The sequence below is a fragment of the Triturus cristatus genome, chromosome 4_1 (assembly GCF_964204655.1).
Source record: "Triturus cristatus chromosome 4_1, aTriCri1.1, whole genome shotgun sequence".
NCBI lineage: Eukaryota > Metazoa > Chordata > Amphibia > Caudata > Salamandridae > Triturus > Triturus cristatus.
The window spans coordinates 730,599,966-730,619,908 of record NC_140585.1 but is presented as its reverse complement, the minus strand read 5'-3'; the positions used below and the strand labels follow the sequence as shown (position 1 = coordinate 730,619,908).

General features: G+C 50.0%; 1 protein-coding gene across 3 annotated transcripts in view; it reads right to left on the bottom strand.

The window, feature by feature from the left end:
- Window positions 1-19,943, bottom strand: part of APPL2 (adaptor protein, phosphotyrosine interacting with PH domain and leucine zipper 2) — a 668,813-nt gene that overhangs the window by 253,549 nt on the left and 395,321 nt on the right. For all 3 annotated transcript variants that reach the window (XM_085653220.1, XM_085653222.1, XM_085653221.1), the window contains exon 5: window positions 778-865. In XM_085653220.1, the coding sequence (XP_085509346.1) occupies window positions 778-865 (88 nt within the window). The remainder of the gene's footprint in view (window positions 1-777; window positions 866-19,943) is intronic.

Below are 19,943 nucleotides of genomic sequence, written 5' to 3'. Positions count from 1 at the left end.
TAGTGGGTGGCGCAATGGGCGCTTCTGCCCACCACTAGTATTTAGTCTGCAGGCCCTGGTTACACGTGGTACCATTTAATAGAGACTTGTTATATGTGCCAATTGGGTCTAGGCCAATTTTACCATGTTTGAGGGAGAGAGCGCTATCACTTGTTAGTAGAGGTAAGTGCACAGAGTCCTAATGCCAACAAAAACGAATTCAGCAGAAACAGGGGATGAAGGAAAAACGTTTGTTGGAACTTTGCCTTGACATATTAAAGAATACATTTCTCAGGTTTCCCATATCCGATTTTAGTCACCTGTAAATCTTTTTGGCTTGAATTGTTCTTGATTATTCGAATTTGGTTTGGGTATTTTATTGTGCGATGTTCTCGACTTCAAATCTGTTTAATACTTCCTGAACTTAGTAAGCATTTATCTATGAAATTCCCTGCTGCTTGTTCTATTACTTCCACGGTTTGAGCAGAGATTATCTTAGACCGCGTTGTGGCTAACGAGGGTGTGTTTATTAGTTGGTAGGGATACCTCCTCTACTCTTAAATTAACAAAACAATTTCTAATAAGGGCAAGTTGAGAAAAAAACATATGTGAAGCTCTACCAACTGTGCAGATTTTAAAAGCACTAAGCACAATTTTGGATGCCCTTTCACTCAACTCATTGCTTTAAAAAACTGATTACATAAAGCAGCTGCAAAAATAAGTATGATATTGTTTTTATTCTATGAAACAAGCACCGAAATTACATGACTGTGATCAAAGAATGTAAAATATTTTTACCTGTAAGATCTTTTTCTCGAAACTGTATTATTGGGAGGACCATTGTATCTGCTAGCTGTTTTGCAAGCTCGGTGTGAAGAATGTTAAGCTGTAATAAAAAACAATTTCAAATAAAAAATGAGCGCGTAGTAGAAGATCTTCACATTATATATATAATGGCTCTCTTCATTCTTCACAAATACCACATGCCAATCCACATTGGACCAGAGTCTACTAACATTACAACGAGTGGAAATAAAATGGTCAAATAGCCTGACTGTTGGATGGGAACCTGGGGGATTTTAGGAAGTAATCATTACTAGTCCAAACTCTTGGTGACATGAGGAATGTGGTGGGGATCCAAAGTTGATAAATGGTGGTTTCAGCCTAAAACCAGTTCATGCATTCACATTTCACATCGTTATTAGGCTTATATAGCTAGTTGACTGATGAATGTAGGCCAGGGATGGGGGAGCAATATTTTATTTAGCAAGAGCAACCATCACTTTTTAGCTTCAAAAATTCTAAAGAAAATGTCAGAATAACATACTATGTTATAGACAATGTGACTTGACATATATCTCTTAAGTATGGCAACAAACAGGTTTAATTGCCAGGCAAGATCTGTCGACACAACATACGGTAAAAAACATATATGATACAGAAAAAGGCTTTGAGTCAGCCCTCTTCTGCCATTGGCTTGTATGGATGACCTTCCTTTAGTTATTAGTTGCTGGGTTGTCTGTCAGGTTTTGGCATCAGACCAGGACATTTCACAGATGTGTACATTGTTTCTGGTAGTTGAACCTTAAATTGGCAATAAGTTAAAAGTAGTGTTTTTATCTTTATTTGCATTCAAGACTAAGTATTCCAATCAAGTTGCCAGTCGAATTCATCCGGTGCCCAGGTATTCCTCATATGCTAGTCATGGCATCATATCCCCAAATATCACTTATTAAAAGACAATATATCCCATAATGTGCCCATGTATTCACCAAATTAATAATGTTTTGCAATCTATGCCTTGGTGTGCCATTTATCTCTAGCCCATTTGCCTTTGATATATGATTTTGATGGTGGAATGCTGAACACATTATTGTACTCTATAGTGTAAGGGGTTGGGGATACATCTTCCATCTCTGCAAAATGTTATGTTATGTTACATCTATTTGTACAGCAAACAACTCGCCAGGAACAGTATCCTCGTGCTGAAGCAGGAGCTGTATGGTGCAAGCCAGGTTCAGAGCTAAGTGAAGAGCATAGGTCTTTAATTTCTTGTGGACGTCAAGAACTGAGGAGGTTCTGTTGTGCAGCCAGTGAAGCTCTGTGTGGTGGGGGGTGATGTGAGTGTGGGGTGGGGTGGGAGGTGAGCTGGAGCCTGACTGCAGAGTTTTGGATGGTCTGGAGGCTTATGTTCAGTTGAGCATTGATTCCAGTATACAGCGTGTTGCAGTAGTTCAGCTTGCTGGTAATGAGGGTTTGGATGACTGTTCTGAGACTGTTTGTGGGGAGCCATTCGAAGATATTCTTGAGCACTTTAAGTGTGTGAACGCAGGAGACAGAGACTGCATTCACTTGGCCAGTCATGGTGAGTTGGCATCCTATAGCTAATCCGAGGATGAGTCCCAGAGTGAGGTGTCTTTACTGAAGGTTACTACTTCCGACTAGTCTGAGTTGTTGAGGAAGTGGTTGTGAGTGAGGTGAGTGGCTAGGCATTTGCTTATCATATTTTCAATGACTTTTGCCATCTTTTCCACGCTTGTGTGCCATGTTGGAGCAGGTCTTTGAACTTCATGCACCTCAAACGACATCTCACACATACAACAAACCACACCCTTCCAACCACACCTCCAAAAGGGCACCTGGGATCAGATGAGAATGTTAACACCATACAGCCTCATCTGGGGTATGAAGCACTATACAAATGCTCCAATACAATACAATCTAAGCATTGACCATAGACAATAGACCAAAAAAATGTAGCACCTTCATAACCTGAGTCAATCACATTGTTTTCTTTGGGCCAAATAAACTTCTACAGAAGATTCCCTGTGTCTTCTGTTTCTCAGATTTGTGACTACAATGAGAAAAGATTACTCTGAACTCAAATGTATACAATGAATTCCCAAACAGCGAAACAATCATCCAGTACAGCATAAACACTTAGTATGTTGCCTCCCTTAAGTAAAATTATACCCAAATTAAAAAGGAAGAAGAAAGGAGATTGGCTCTTATTTTTTTATGTAGGAAATACAATAAGAAAATAATTAAACAGAACACAAAACTAGAATAAATTGTAAAGAAATAATCACCATCCCTGAAAGCAATAATGTTTAGAAGTCTGCTTCATGATCAATTGACCATCAACCTTTCATGTTTAACCCAAATCCTGCACAACTATTGTCAAGGTGATCTGTGGATTAAGTTCTGAGTTGAGGCTGTGAAAATCAGCCTAGTGTTGTGGATGGAGATGCTATAGAGGTGTTGAGAAATAGGTAAATTAGATGTTTTATAGTTTTATAAGTGAGTTCAAATACGGTTTAAGATCAGTGTATATTGAGAGGAAAAGTGTACTTAACTCTGTGACACACAGAGAAAAATGTAATTCCCTGTCACTTGAATGCCACACCGAGTCCAAAGCATGCCATGCCATATTTTCAAACTGGTCACTGATTATACACATGAGTTTAAATTGGATTAATTGTTTTTGCAGACATATAATGTGGATATTCTGCATTCCAGGCAGGTTCGTATCACTTTTGGACCTACTTTGGAACCATCAAATGGATCAAAGGCTTGTATCCTAATCATAACAGTGGTAAACTCAGAGTTTCTCCCTTTTATCTAGACACCATGTTAGAAATGGGATTCATGGTTGACTGAGGTATTCACCCAGACCAGCCAGCAACCACCACTCTAGTCAGGATACACACTAAAAGATAACTTGTGCTCACCTTCTGGTAGCTTGGCACAGGGCAGTAAGGCTTATCTAAAGAGGCAATGTGCAAAGTATTTGTGCAACACACACACAGTAACACAGTGGATACGCCACAAAAAGACTCCACACAGATTTATGAAAAGAAGACCAAGACGACAAAAAATCCAATGTATAGAAGTTAAGATATTGAATTTTAAAAGAATAAGTGCAATAAAGCGCTTAGAAGCAAGTAGTGCCTAAAAGGTTACTTTAGGTCGTGCTGGACTAGGGCAAAGGCAAAGGTCGGGCTGACCTTGAGGAAGTGCATGCAGGCCACAGGACCCACGCAGGCCCCGGTGAACAAGGTGCCTTTTCTGATCGCAAACAACGAGATGCGTGGTTCTTCACCCTTCGCATTGAAGGCACTGCGTCAGTTCCGAAAGACAGGTGCCAGAGTCAACAGATGAGCAAGGTGCTGGATTCTTCCATGCAGTCAAGGGGGTGCGTTGATCTCACCAAGATGCAGTGATGGCTCAATCTCTGAAGGCAAAGAGGTGGTTACAACGCGATGAGCGGATGTTGCAAACTGGTGGATACACCGGTTCTGTTACACACAGACAGGAGATGCGTTGAAATTCATTTTGCAAATATCTGGACAACTTCCACTGAGCCAGGCAGAGGAGGAGGGGAAGATACTTTGATATCCATGAGTCTCAAGCAACAGGAGGCCAAGCCAACAAGCCCTTGGAGATCACTTGGAGGGAATGCAGAGTCCAGCTCTCCTTCAGCAGAGTCAGAGAGAAGCAGGGCAACACAAGTGAAAAGCAGGCCTTCCAGGTCTGCAGGACAAAGAGGAGTCCTTTAAACAGCACAGCAGTCCTTCTGACAGAGGTTCAGTTTAAGATCAATAAGAGTCTGATTTTAGGGGGGTCAGAGACCCAATACTTATGCCCAAGAGTGCCTTTGATGTGGGGGTGACTTCAAAGCAGCTCTCTGAAGTCCACAGTCATCCCTTTCAACCCAGTCTTGTCTGCCAGGCTAACTGTGGAGGGTAATCAGTCCTGTGTGTGAGGACAGGGCACTGCCAATTCAAGTGAGGTAATAGCCCCTCACTTCCATTCTGCCCAGGCAAGGCCATCAGAATGCAGATGTATGTAGATGGCTACTTAGACACACCTATCCTGCCTGTGTTGCATTTGTCTAGAGAGAATGCACAAAGGTGATCGGTCACCCATTCCCGACGTGTACTGAAGACAGGCTGTCAGGCACACAGTGCAGTAACTGCAGAGAAATGTCCACTTTCTAAAAGTGGCATTTCTAAAACAGTAATATTAAAATCCAACTTCACCAGTGAGTAGGATTTATCATTCCCATTTCTAACATATGAATCAGGAAAAAGCTATTCCTCTCTGATCCGGAATTACAGCTTAAAAGTGTATTAAGGAATTCCCAATGCTAGCATGTGAGAGGAGTAGGCCTCACAATAGTGAAAAATGAAATTGTCACTCCCAGGAACATGTAAAACATAAAAGGTACATGTCCTACCTTTTACTTACATAGCACCCTCCCCTTAGGGTTACTTAGGGCCTACCTTAGGGCTGACGTATGGGTTATAAAAAGGGAGTTTGAGGCTTGGCAAGCAGTTTTAAATGCCAAGTCGAAGTGGAAGTAAACTGCACACACAGGCACTGCAGTGGCAGACTTGAGAAAGGCCACTTATGTGGGTGACACAATTAATGCTTCAGGCCCACTAGTAGCATTTGAAGTACAGGCCCTGGGTATATAGTATACCACTTTACAAGGTACTACCAGTAGACCAAATATGCCAATCAGGTATACACCAGTCATGTTTAGGGGACAAGCACATGCACTTTACCACTGGTTAGCAGTGGTAAAGTGCTCAGAGTCCTATGGCTAACAAAAAGAATCAGCAACAACAAGAGGTAAAAGGCAACAAGCCTGGCAAAAGACCACCCTAAGGATGCCAGGTCCAACACCGAATTTGGGCCCTTCCACTATTTTCTCTCTGTTCGTCAGAAATGTGGGTATTTATTTTGACTCGGTCCTCACTTTTAGTCCACAAACTAGCACACACAAAGATTCAACTCGTTAATGAAGAAACATGCATTTCCTCCAAAGTGACCATTGATTTTAGCTTGTATGTACCCTTGTCATGGCCTGATTGGACCATTGTAATGTGATCTACATCAGCCTCCTAAGAGAAATGATTGCCAGACAGCAAATATTGTAAAATCAAGCAGCCGGACTGCGCCTCCAACTATGGAAATATGACCATGTCAAGTCAACCCTGAAAGCCACCAATGGCTCTCCATTGATTCCAAGATCAAGTTCAAAAGAATTTGCATTGTTACGTTATATTATTTCCACTTGATATAGCACACGAATCATACCCAAAGGTATATCTCAGCACTACGCCACCACAGAAACACATCAGCCTAAAACAGCCAGGTCTTCAGAAGTCTTTTTTTTTTTTTAATTTGGCAAAGTCAGAGCTGCAACAGAAATGGTACGGAAGTTGATTCCAGGTAGATGGGACGGTAAAGGAAAAAGCTCTCCCACCAAATCTGGAAGTACGAATGTGGGGAATGATCAGGAGTGCCTTATTGTTTGATCAAACCATTCGTGCAGGACAGTAACACCACAGTTTGCCCTTCAGGTAGGCAGGGGCTCCACCAATCAGAGGTTTGTGGGTGAGGCAGATCTTGAAAACGATGCACTTACTGACCAGAAGCCAGTGTTAGGCTCTCAGTAACGGCACCAATGGGAAGAATGCTGGGAGATTACAGACCAGGCATGCAGCCGTGTTTTGCACAACCTGGAGTTTGGCCAATAAGGTATCAATCATTCATGGTCAAGAGCAAAGCATTGCCGTAGTTTATGACTAAGGCCTGAACCAGAGTCTACCTTGCAGAGGATGGTAACCAAGGTAAGACTTTCCTCAGTAGCTGCAAGGTTGCCAAGCATGCCCCGCAGGTAGCTGAGATGTGATCCTTCATGGATAAGCCTGATATAATTTAACACCTAGATTTTCATGACAAGCCTGGGGGAGGGGCCTCCCCCAACTCTGAATGCCACCAGTCTGGGGCCCAGAAGTCCTAAGCTTTGCCAAACAGTACCACCTTTGTTTTCCACTGTTGAGTTGAAGATAATTCACAGTCATCCAGGCAGTGATCCAACTCATACAGTCCATGAATTGGGGCTTTACCCCGTCAGAATCCTGACCAGATGAGATGCTCAGCTGTGTGTCATCCACATATGACATTACATTGAAGCCGCATGATTTAACAATCTGGGCGGGGGGGGGGGGGGGGCTATGTAGATGTTAAACAACGTCGGGCTCAACAAAGAGCCCTGAGGGACCCCTTTGGCTATCGAGATGGAGCGGGCCTTAAAAGGCCCTGCATGGTCATTTGAGTGTGGCTAACTAAGAAGTCCGCAATCCATAGTAAGGCATTGCCCTCAACACCGATCTCACGCAGTCTGCACAGCAGTATGTCATGAGAAACAGTGTCAAAGGCTTCTGACAGGTCCAGCAGCACTAGCATGGCAGGAGAACCCGCATCTAAAGACAGGAGGATGGTGTCAGAAAACTGCCACCAGTCCGGTCTCAATGCTGTGGCCGGATCTGCATTATGCACAAGTATATGTTAATGCCCATTATGCGCAAAGTATATGGTAAGATGTTCTGGTTATCTAGAAAAACTTATGTCACTATGATCCTGCCAGAAACATGAGCTCTTTCCCAGCTTACCTTAGCAAACATTTAGGAAACTCTGGTATAGCGGAAAATCATTGGAGGCCCTGAATCCAGAGGCATAGAACAGACTCAGCCATCATCTCTGGTCGAAAGCTGATTATCTTTGGTCCAGGAAACTCCTGAAATGTGACCTTTTTGAAACCCGAGTAAAAAGTTTAGTTTTAAGGAATTTCTTGAACCAAAGATAACCCTACATCTTAATAGGAGTAGTCTCAGTATGGTGCCTTAAATTCACCCTACACATTATGGTGGACTCTAAATCTCTTGCACAATAAATCATGTAGCTTCCTGTTTTTCTCAGCTCTCTGAAGCGGCTTTAGTGACGCGTAGGGCTTTATAAAACTCCTAAATCAATAAATAAATGAGTGTCAACCTAGACGGTCCATATTTGATGATAGAGAAGGTACTCTCTGCCATAAAAAATAACTTTTCTGTAGTAAATGAATAAAGCAAAATGTCAAAAGATTAACACTGTCATTTGAAGCTTTATAAAAAAATATTTCTGCAATCTATTAAATGTTTGAACTCCACTTGTGAGCTATTCAGGGTGGTGAAGTCTCTTTCCTCATTAAGCATTGTTTCAGCATCCACTATTCCAACAGAGGAAGGGTGCAACATGCTGGTGTACTTTTTTTCGCATAAGTTTGCCAACATTTACAATTTGTTTTTGGCTGAAGCTAGAGACGCCCCTAGGTGACTATAGGGTTCGAACGGTCAGAGGACTGTACTAGGTTGTATAGTTTCAGACCAATTGATGCAGAAGAATTAACTGCAGTATATGAGTCAGTAAAATCAGGCCACTGGATCCAGCTTATCTTGGATTGATCGTATGGTTTTGCTGCTTCCACTTTTCACTAAAATCATGGTAAAAGCCGTCAATGAACAGATCCCGGCTTTTATAGAGAGCAATGACATGCTTCATAGAACTCAATCTGGGTTCCGACCCACATATAGTACTGAGTCGGCCCTATTGTTAGCGACAGACTAAGTGTGCCAAATTCTGGGCGCTGGCTACTCAGCAGTGCTATTGATGTTGGATCTTAGTGCTGCATTTGATTCAGTGTGTCACAACATTCTGTAGGGAGACTCAGCAGTTGTGGGATAGCACGCATAGCCTTGTGATCGATTGAGTCCTTTCTGCAAGGACGCAACTTTCATGTGGTACAGAAGCCTCATCAGTCAAGGATGCTCCCATTGAAACAAGGGATGTCACAGGGTTCCTCATTGAGCCCAACCTTGTTTAACGTGAATGTTCACCAGTTGGCAGAGGTAATTGAGGGCTTTAGGTTCTCGTTTGTGACACATGCTGATGACACTCAGCCTACTATAAGTCTGTCAAAAAATACTACCTAGACAGCTGTGTCTCTAAGCCTCTGCCTGGCAGAAGTCGTGAAGTGGATGGACCTAAACTGTTTGAAACTTAATGCAGGAAAAACAGAGGTCATTTGGTGGCCCAAGGAGCTGGGCCCTGTTCCAGAAGCGAAACCCAAGATCAATATATCGGGATTTTGGGTGGATGATAAATTGTCCTTGGACAACCAAACCTTGGCGATGGCGGGAAAGTGCTTTGGACTTCTGAAAATGTTGAGAAAAGTTATGTGCGTCCAGAATCCAGGAAAACAGTGGTTCAGGCTATGATAGTGGCACAGCAGGGAAGCTGCTGGCTATAGTGCCCAGAGAGAAGAAAGCATGGATGGGCGGAATTTCTTTAGGCTTCTTAGCACCTAAACTGTGGAATTCTCTGCCCTTAATACTTCGGCAGGCCCAGTAAGAGGAAATGTGCAGAAAAAAACCGTAAAACATGGTTCTTCAGTTCAGGATTTAGAGGGGATTGAGGACTGTTCATTGGCGGGTGGGCTTCGGTACCGAGCACTGGAACACCTCAAATGAGGTAGCTATGCAATGCAGCAATGTAATTATTTTTATTATTATTATTAATATATTCAACTGGTGACAGTAAATGTGTGCCTACAAGGAATTTCTTCAAATGAGGGGCCATGCTCAATTATTTCTGGCAGGGACGTCAGACAAATTTTCATTGCAGGTAAAATAGAAACCCAACAGATCTTCAGGATTTAACAAACCAAAGGAGTTAACTAACAATATATGCATTTGTAAACTGAATCCGGAGACAGAAAACTTCTTGCTACAAAAGTATTCATACTACCCACCTCACAATTTTCACGGAATGTCTCCATATCCTGTTGCACAGGTTGCAGACAAAACAAGAACGGCTACATGTGGAGGAAGACTGACCAACCTTGGGTTCGTTCACTTGGAAGCAGACTACAGTCTCTGCCGCCTCTTCTCAAAGTTTCCGAGCTTCGGGATTTCGGAATACCAGGATCCCTAACATTCAAACATATGTTGTGATGCAGAAAGCCAGCAAAGCCCAGACAGATGCCCTGCTCCATTATTTATATGGGATGGCCCTGCTTCCATCTATTACCCTGGCTAACATTTTAGTCGATAAAAGAAGGACCACTTCCTTTAAAAAATGTCCCTCTCAGCAACAAAGCAGACATTCACGCCAAAACAGGGCTCAACAAGGATTTATGGCCATTTGAAAAAAACAAACCCTGCTTTGCCAGGAAGAATTTTATTTGAAATCCTGAGTTGCAAACTCAAGCCAAATGTCACATTTTGGATTTATCATGACCGGATGGCTTACAGCTACTCATCTGCTCATCCATCTCTACAGGTGTGCGATGACCTACCATTGGTTACTCTAAAAGGACTACACTAACAAGCATGATCTCATACCCAAGAGAATAGAACAGCTAAAACCTTTTCCAGCCCTCATAGTATCCCTGATCTGCCCTCATTCTACAATGAATAAAACTGGTCATCAGCTCTGTCTCATTCAGTCAGATCCCACAAGATGTAATTTATGTCAATGTCTCACTACAAAAAAAATAAACCTAATGCAGAGTTGGAGAATCTGTCTGACTGGTCACAGAAATCTCATATTTGAGAAACAAATCCTCCAAATTAGGGTGTCAGCACATTTGGAACATAATTTCATCTTTACTGATAACCGCTTGTTTACCATCTCCAAAATGGGGCTGAAGCACCCCTACTGACAATCCAAACATCTCACCTTCAGGGATCACGGCAACAAGTAATCTCGCCACACCTTTATGTACTGTGGATCATAACGCTCGTACCTCTGTGGAATTAGTCTAACAGACCTAATCCTTTCGTCTACATCTAGCACATCACATGATCAAACAAAGGAGTCCGGTTTGACCTGCAGTGGTCTCTTGCACTGTGCCCCCAAGAACTGGATAGTTCTTTTTTTGTTTCTCAAATGTTATTCTAATATTTTCATACGAAATTACAGAATCACAAAGGGAAGCACTACCATAACGTAAATCGTTGTCATACCTCTGTCAGAAAGTATCCTCAAACCAGATTATTTACTTTAACTTTCACCCTCACGCTAGAAAACAATGAACTATCTCCATAGCTCCATCCACAAATCTTAACATTTTAGTAGGAAAGGGGAAAACAGAAGAACGGGAAATTAAAACTCTGCCCTAAATATTATGGATGGGTGAAATATTTGAAGGCCAAATTTCGAAACGTGAAATTCGCTAATTTTTTAGGTCAAGTCGGGGAAGCGCTAGCACTGCTCTGTGAGGCATGCTGTAATCTAGACTGTGGCTTGAGACACCTACCATCTTATCCATTCGTTCCTGTTCATGCCCTTCATAAATGCATGCATTTGGTTGGTCATCATGCTTAATTGGTCCCGCCTTTTTGTGTTTCAAATCTCCCCAGGAGACTGCCACTTTTACTCGTGGTCTTACCCTTTTTTTTTATATAGGTTCCGTTATTTGCACTATTTTTTTTCTTGTTTGCCACAGCTTGTGTGTGTATCAGCACAGCGCCCGCTTCACGGACACTGTGCTTCATGTTTCGGTCAGCATTTGAATCGTCGGTGTAATTATTGTTTTACTTAGGAGGTCGTGCGCTTTTTAACGACTTGCCAGCTTTCATTTTCGCCATTGCATCTTGTATCTTGCTCGTGGCAGCCTGCTCGCTCTGTGCCGTCTCTCCCTGCACCCCGTCGAGATCGCTGCTTGTATTCTAAGTGATTTGTCCAAAATCACAGGATATTGAGCTGATGCCGGGACTCAAACTCCCGAGTTGGCAGCCCTGACCACAAGCCCTTCACAGCATGTTTGATGTAGTTTCATTGCTATTTTTTAAAAGTTGCCACATGGAGACATTTATAAGCTCAAATGCTGTTCCAGTCACATTGCGTGCCGTCTATCCCCACCCCATCACTGCTTTCATTTTCACCATTGTGTCTCGTTTCCTGCTCGCTCTGTGCCGTCTCTCCCTACCCCTTCACCTCGCACCCACCACCCTCCGAGATTGCTGCTTGTATTTTAAGTGATTTGCCCAAAAACACAGGACAATGCTTTCATTTTCTCCATTGCATCTTGTTTCCTGCTTGTGGCGGCCTGCTCGCCCTGTGCTGTCTCTTTCTACCCCTTCAGCCCGCCCCCACCACAACTCCGAGATCGCTGCTTGTATTTTATTTTTTGATAAACAAGTTTTTATTGTTTTGAACAGTACAACAACAGAAACAGTCTGGTATTCCGAAGCAGTACCACACAGCAATACATTAGAAAGCACACCCCGTTCCCCCCCGCCCCCAGAAGCCCCCCCCCCACCCTCCCAACCGCCCCACTAAAGTATGTTGCCTAGCCATTTCCCCCAAACTTTACGGTATTTCTTGGGGCAACCTCGTGCCCGATAGAGAGTCCGCTCCTGCGCCACGCACCAGTCCACCCCAGCACCCCACTTAGCCACACTTGGCGGCAGCGGTTGTTTCCATGCCGCTGCAATGTCGCGCTTGGCCACCATCAAGGCCGTCATGAGAAACAGCTGCTCTGAACGCGTGCCATCCAAGCCATCTGTGATGCCCAGCAGGGAGTGTCGGGGGTCGTGCGGCACCTCCCACCCCAGGACCTCCGTAAGGTCGGTCTCAATGCCTCTCCAGAACCCCTCCAGGTCAGGGCAGGACCACACCATATGCAGGAAGTCTGCCGGCTCGGAACCACATCGGGGGCAGGCCGCGTCCCCGGAGAGGCCCGCACGGTGAAGGCGAGCCGGCGTGAGGTAAGCCGCGTGGAGATAATACATTTGGATGAGTCGCAGCTTAGCGGAGGCCGTCACCAAGCGGGGGGCCATAAGGGCGTCCCGCCAATCGGCCTCATCCAGGGGGCCCACCCACCCCTCCCAGCGCTCCTTAAGGCCCGCAAGGGATGTAGGGGTGCAGTTGACGAGGGAGCGGTAAATCCTGGAAATGCCCCCCCTCCCCAGGTTGCCCAGCAGGACCTGAGCCTCCGGCGGGCTGTGATCTGGCAGCCGGACGTCCAGCGGGGTGTAGGTGCGTATGGCGTGGCGCAGCTGGAGGTACCTATAGAATTGAGAGGAGTGGAGGGAAAAACGCGCCTGCAGCTCTGAAAAGGAACACATCCGCCCTCCCCGCCAGATGTCCCCCAGCTGGGAAATGCCAATGAGGTCCCATGATTTGAAGCCTTCCAGCTTTGTGACCTCCCGCAACCACGTCCCGTGCCACAGGGGAGTGACCCGGGTCAACCGTCCCGTCCATCGGGTGAGGCGGAGCGCCGCTCGCCAGGACAGGAATACAGCCCTGGTGATGTCCGGGCAAGAAGCAGGGATGGGGGCGCCGTACAGGCGATCTTGGATATCGGAGAAACCCAAGCCGTTAAGTTCCACCCTGTAGGCCGGGTCGGACCAACCCCCCCCAAACCAGTCGTGAATGACCAGAAGGCGGGTGGCCATATAGTAGAGGTAGAGATCAGACATGCCCAGGCCCCCGTCAAAGGTGGGTATGCGGCACGTCGACAGAGCCAGCCGCCGCCTCCCCTCGCCCCAGAGAAATCTCGTCGCCATCCCGTCCAGTTCGCGGAACCACGGTCGCGGAAAGGAGAGGGGGGTGTTTTGCAACACATATAAAAACCTGGGAAGGATCATCATTTTGTAGAGGGCGACCCTCCCTAGCGGGTTGAGGGGCAGCTGTTGCCATCGCGCCAAGTCTACCTTGGCTCTCTTGACCAGGGGGGCGACGTTGAGCGCCCAGCTCAGCTCCGGGAGGAGGGAGACTCAGATGCCCAGATATTGAAATGATAAGCGGCACAGAGGGATGGTCTCCTGCCAGTCAAAGCATTCCCTGGATGGGTGCAATGGAACCAGGACCGACTTCCGCGGGTTGAGGGAGAGACCCGACGCCCGGCCGAAACGGCTCAGAATGGATAGTGCACGTGGCCCGGAGCGCGCTGGGTCCCCAAGGTACAGTAGTACATCATCCGCATAGAGGGCGATTTTGTCGGCTTCCAGGCCAGGCCATTCCCAACCCCGAAGGAGGGGGTCAGATCTAATCAGGGCGGCCAGAGGTTCCATCGCCAGAGCGAAGAGAAGGGGCGACAGTGGGCAACCCTGCCTCGTCCCCCGGCCGATCCGAAAGGGCCTTGACAACGCACCGTTAACCAAAACTCTGGCACGGGGCTGGGCATAGAGGACTCGCACCATCCCCACGAACCGAGGGCCAAAGCCCATGCGGGTCAGGACGTCGAAGAGGTAGATCCACCCCACCGAATCGAAAGCCTTTTCGAAGTCGACGAGGAGTAGAGCGAGGTACGGGGTCAGACGATGGCGGTGGGCCAAGGCCACGTGGAGACGGCGCAGACAGTGGCGCGTGCCCCGAGCGGGCATGAAGCCACATTGATCCGGGTGGACCAAGGTCGACAACATGGGCCTCAGCCGTTGGGCCAGGACCGCCGCATAGAGCTTCACATCGGTGTTGATGAGCGAAATTGGGCGGTAGGCAGCTCTATCGGTGGACGGCGGCGTGGATTTGGGCAAAACCACAATCGTGGCCAGGTCAGTCTCCGGGGGGAAGGAACCCCTCTCAAGCGCCTCCGCGTAGTGAGCTCTCAGCCGCGGGACCAGGGTGTCCCTATAGGCCGCAAAGAATTCCTGGGGAAAGCCGTCCGGTCCTGGTGTCTTCCCCGCTGACGTGCGCCCGATTGCCTCCCCGATTTCTTCGACGGAGATGGGGGCTTCCAGGCTCTCCATTTCGTCCGGCCGAAGCCGGGCCAGGCAGGCGTTCCCGGACGCGAGCAGGGCGTCCAGAGAAAGGTCTGTTGCACGCGGTCGGTAGAGCTGAGAATAGAACTGGGCAAATGCCGCCGCCATCGCCACGGAGGAGGACTGGAGCACCCCCGAAGAGTCGGTAATCGCCGGAATGATGCGCGACGCCCTGGGGTAAGTGGCCAGTCGGTGCAACAGTGCGCCGTTCTTGTCACCCCAGCCATACACCCTCGCTACCGAGGACTGCCAAAGAAGCTTGGCCGCCTCGAGGGACCGCTGACAAATCTCCTGACGAAGGAGCCGCAGCTGTCGGTCCACCGCCGGGTCTTCATGCTCGGAGAGTGACTGCTCCAGCTGCAACGCCCGGGCTTCGCAAGCAGTAAGCTGCCGCAGCTGTGTCTGGCGGTGCCGCACCACATGTGCCTTGGCCGTCCCCCTGATGGTTGCCTTGCAAGCCTCCCAGAGGGTGCCCGCCGACGAAACCGAGCCCTCGTTGGCACCATAATACTGAGTAAGCTCAGTGCTAACCGCCTCACGCAAGGTCTTGTCCTGGAGGAACCAGGCGCTGAACCTCCACACCGGCCTAGCCGCGTGAGGCGGGGGGCCCAGACCCAGGAGGACTGGCGAGTGGTCCGAAATGCCCCTGGGAAGGATGCGGACATCCTGGACGCTTCCGCACTCGGTGGGAGGGACAAAAATCACATCAATACGGGCGTGAGAGTGGTGAGCGGCTGAAGTGTGGGTGTATTGACGATCGTGAGGATGCCAAAGCCTCCAGGCGTCACAGAGGCCCTGGGCCTCAGCCCATCCCGCCAGTTGTCTCGCTCGTGCAGCGCGGGAGTCCGAAATCGGTCCCGACGAATCCAGCTGTGGGGCCAAGACCGCGTTAAAGTCTCCCCCAAGCACAATAGCGCCCACGGGGAGAGATTCCAACAACGAGGCGGCGTGGGATAAAGCCTGCGACAATCCCGAGGGAGGCACATAGAGCGAAAGGAAGCTGACCGGGCGACCCTCCAGCGTACCACAAATAACAATCCCGATTCCATGGGGCGCACGGGCCACCCTCTGAAGGACAAAGGGGAAGGAACGACGCAGCAGGACCGCCACCCCGCGGGAACCACGGGAAAACCCCGAGTGCCACACCCGGTCGTACCCATAACGCGCCAAGAATGGGCATTTTTCCCCAAGGAGATGGGTCTCCTGAAGGAGGAGGACGTCGGCCCCAACGCGTTGAGCATACTTAAGGACCGCCGTGCGCTTAAGCCTATCCAGCAGGCCGTTCACATTCCAGGACAGGATCCGCAGCTGCGCCCTGGGAGCTACGTCAGCCATGGATACAACGGGCGCATTGGGACGCCGCAGGATCGGAGCCACCCCGGGGGTGCCAGGAGGACATCATGCCGCGTTGGTGCGCAGGGGGGAAAGGAGGAGCGCCCAGGTCCCATGGGGAGGGCAGGAGACAGGCAAACGGGGGGGACGAGGGGCGCCAGGCTGGGAGCGGGTGGCAGCAGACCGTGTGTGTGAGCCAGCGTGGAGCGCTGCAGTAACGACCGCGGGAGGCAGCTAAGGGGTGCCAAGACGGGAGCGGGCGGCAGCAGATCGTGTGTGTGAGCCAGCGCGGAGCTGTGCAGTAACGCTCGCAAGAAGCTGCGGTGCAGCGCACCCAGGAAGAACCAGATCCAAACTAAAAGAACCACCCTCCCTAGGAGGAACATCCAACAAAACCCACCCCTCAACCCCCAACCCCCCACCCTACACTTCGAGAACTGAAGCATCTGTCGCCCTAACTTCAACAACTATTACAAAAGCCCCAAGCGAAGCGCTCGGGTGTCAAGAGCGTGGTGGACCCCTCCAGAGGTACGGATGCAAGTGTTCCGGCCTAGACTACTACACATGAGCGGAGATCCGCTGAGTTCAGGTCCGTGGTGGAGGCCCCAGCCGCGGGACCGGGCCGCCAGAGCTGCTGCCAATACAGATGACCACCCAAAGTCAAATGGCCGGGCTGCGGGAAAGATCAGAAAGGTCCACAGGCGCGATGAGGGGGGTCAGGGAAGGGTCCGGCGGGCGCGGCGACCGGCTGCGGAGGCCCCCAGCCGCCTGAGAGGATGTCCCGGATGAGGCAGACGAGTCCCTCGGCCTCCTGCCCGACATGCTCGTGGAGCGAGGCCCAGCTGCCAACCCCCCCCGGGGCCGCCGGGACTGTGTGCGCCTCCTGCGGCGTGGGCGAGGGGGCCTGGCTGTATCCAGATCCGAAGGCCTCCGAGCTGGGGACGCCCGCCCAGATTGGCGCAGGGGTCGTTCCTCAGTGAGCCAAGTCCAGGCCGCCCGGGGAGTGTCGAAAAACAGGGTCTTATCCTGAAAGACCACGCGGAGGCGGGCCGGGAATTGAAGTTGGTAGCGAAGACCCAAGGAACGCATCTTGTGTTTCACCTCCAGGTATGAGCGGCGTTGCTCCTGAACTTCCCGGGTGTAGTCGGGGAAAACCATGATGGTGTGGTTATTGAAGGACAAAGGAGACTGCACCCGCGCCTCCTTCAGAATAGCGTCTCTGTCTCTGAAGTTGAGGATCCGCAGGATGAAGGGGCGCGGCGGGGCCCCCACCGGAGGCTTGGCGGCCAACGACCGGTGCGCTCTTTCCACTACGAACCAGGTGGACAAGCTGGCCGCTGGCATCCAGGACTTAAACCACTTCTCCAGAAAGTCGTCGGTGCGGCCAGATTCGACCCCCTCCGGAAAGCCCACCAGGCGGAGGTTGTTGCGGCGGGCCCGGTTTTCAGCATCCTCCGCCCGCCGGTGCAGCTCCTTGGAATGGGTCGTGAGCTCCCGGACCTGATCTTGGAGCTGTCGGATGTCGTCCTCCGCAGTCGAAATTCGGGACTCCGTCTCGGTGATGCGGGCCGTGGCGTTGCGGAGATCCTGTCGTAGGAGCGCCACGTCCACCTTCACTTCCCCGACCATCCCCTCCAAGGATGTGCGGGAGGCGGTGATGGCCTGCAGAATGGTGGCAAGGTCCGCGCCGGGAGTCGGCGCCGCCTCCCCCCCAACACCCGGGGGATCGGAGGTCGTGAAACGATCAATCTTGGTCTGGTGGGGCGCGGCTGCCGACTTGGCACCCCTGTCCTTGCCCATGACTGCCCTCGGGGCGCGCGCGTCGGTACCCAGGCGCTGTGTGGCTCGCCGTCCCAATGTCCCAACAGCCAGCCGGTGCGGATTCGAGGGGCAGGAGTGATGCCCTCCCCCCGCTGCGAGGGGCCAAGAGACCACCAGGGGTGCCGCAGCCCCGTGTAAGGGTGATCCAGCGTGGTCCAGTCCCACCGTCGTCTCAAGCGCAGGGCCCGTGTCCAATCAAGCCCCCACAGCGGGCTCCCGGGCACACTCCGGCGGCGCTCCCCGTCACGAGTGTCAACCAAACCCCCCCCAAGGAGGGGGAAGGAAATAGGGGGCCCTCTCTGCCCCGCAGAGGCCGACTCTCACAGGCGGTGACGGGGGAGGGGAGCGCAGGGACCCTCGAGTGGCGATGGGCCCCCACCGCCAACCGCCTATGCCAGTACCTGTTGTGGGCCCTCCACAAGGTCTCCGCCTGGGCGCTGTCTGAGCCAGTGCTCGGCCGCCCCGAGGAAGGAATCCAGGCCTGGCCCCACAGGGCCGCTCACGCAGGTGCGCGCCTCTCTCCGCAGATCGGCAGTGTCTCGGGGTCCCCGCAGGTCTCAGGCGTCCCGTGGGCACAGCATGCACCCCTCCGAACCGGGATCAGGATTCGGCAGCTCCGGGCAGGACCGGGACCCTCCTCTGCAGGTCCCGCACTGTAGGACCGGCCGCCGCCAGCCACACGGCCCGTGCCTCCCTTGGGCGCCGCGGCCTCGCGTAGCCCCCAGCGCCGGCCTCAGACACAGCCAGCCGCGTCCCCTGCGGCCGCTCAACGACAGTCGGCAGAACTCGGGCCAGGGAGCAGGTAAACGGCCCAGAGTGTCACCGATTGTAGTGCCCCGGTCCCGCAGCAGATAGGGACCTCCGGGGCGCTGCTAGGTCAGCGGAACACGGATAAGTCCGGATGCGAGGGGTCGAGCATCGGGAGCCTCACATCAGTGCGGCCATCTTGCAGTGCGCCACCTGGGAAGCCAAGCTGCTTGTATTTTAAGTGATTTGCTCAAATCACAGGACACCGCTTGCTCATCATCAACTCGGCACCCTGAAAGCTCCAGGGCTGCACAGTATGCTGCATTACTAAATCCTTCTAAGGTCCCAGAGGCAAGACCTATTGCATTTTAAATGCTTGTTTCACCTGTGGAGAATAATCAGAGTTGCTCAACATGTGGAAAACGCAGTTGCTTTTAGGAACTGCACAATGTATTTACCTTCATCGTAATTAAATGAAGGAAAATATTTTGCCCAGGCCACTGCCAGCGTTCTTGTAAGCAACTTCCCCAGAAGGGGAATCTGCTCCTGTCTGCAGGTTCCTCTTGGTACTCTATGAGGAAAGCACCACACACAGGATCCCCTGGCAGGTAACTTACTTTGATGGACTGTCAAGAACCAGACAGTATAATTAACCTATGCAATTACCATTAAGGTAATTACATTGTGGCGATCCTGGCTCTTAGGCTAGCACAAGACCTCTTCATACCATGCATTCCTCAGTGAATGCACCTTTAAAACTGAAGCTGCACATTATAAACATGAAAAACCATGCCCAAACTTCTAAAAACAGAACACACCTAATCCAAAAGCTACTCCCCAATCTCTAATGTGCTTCCATCTGGCACTAAGTACCACATCAGCCCTCTTCTGGTTTTGTTCTTTTAATTTTAGGCAAAAATGTCTGTCCAGTTTCTCCTTCTGGAAATACAAATGCGTTTCTACTGTGTGTCACTTGTAGATGTGTTGAATGTATGATAGACACCTAGCTGCTTGGACTGAGGGGATCCTGCCCTGATGTCAAGCATTTCCTTCGGCTTATGCCGGCCCTCTGTGCCAGGGTCGGAGATGAGCAGTATCCTCTGGCTGATGTAGGTTCAGAGGAGCAGAAGGCCTTTGTTCAGAACATCCTGCCTGCTGATTCTCGGGGGGCTAGCCATGACAGCCTGGAGCCCGGCTCTGGCTGGGATCTTGGCCCCAATGAAAGTAGAGCCAGTGAAGAGCCAGGCCACTGGCTTCCCTCGCTCTTCGTCATGCAGGGAAATAAACAAGCAGCATCCTGCAAATTGAAGGGCCAGTCGCAGCACAGTATGAGCAGGACTATAGTGAAAACACTACACATTTCTACTACCCCAGAACTTGTATGTATCCCATGTCATCACTGTGCGATTGACGAGGTGTGTCTTTAAATGGTTTGGCTCCTTTATTTGTCTCTATGCCAGATCC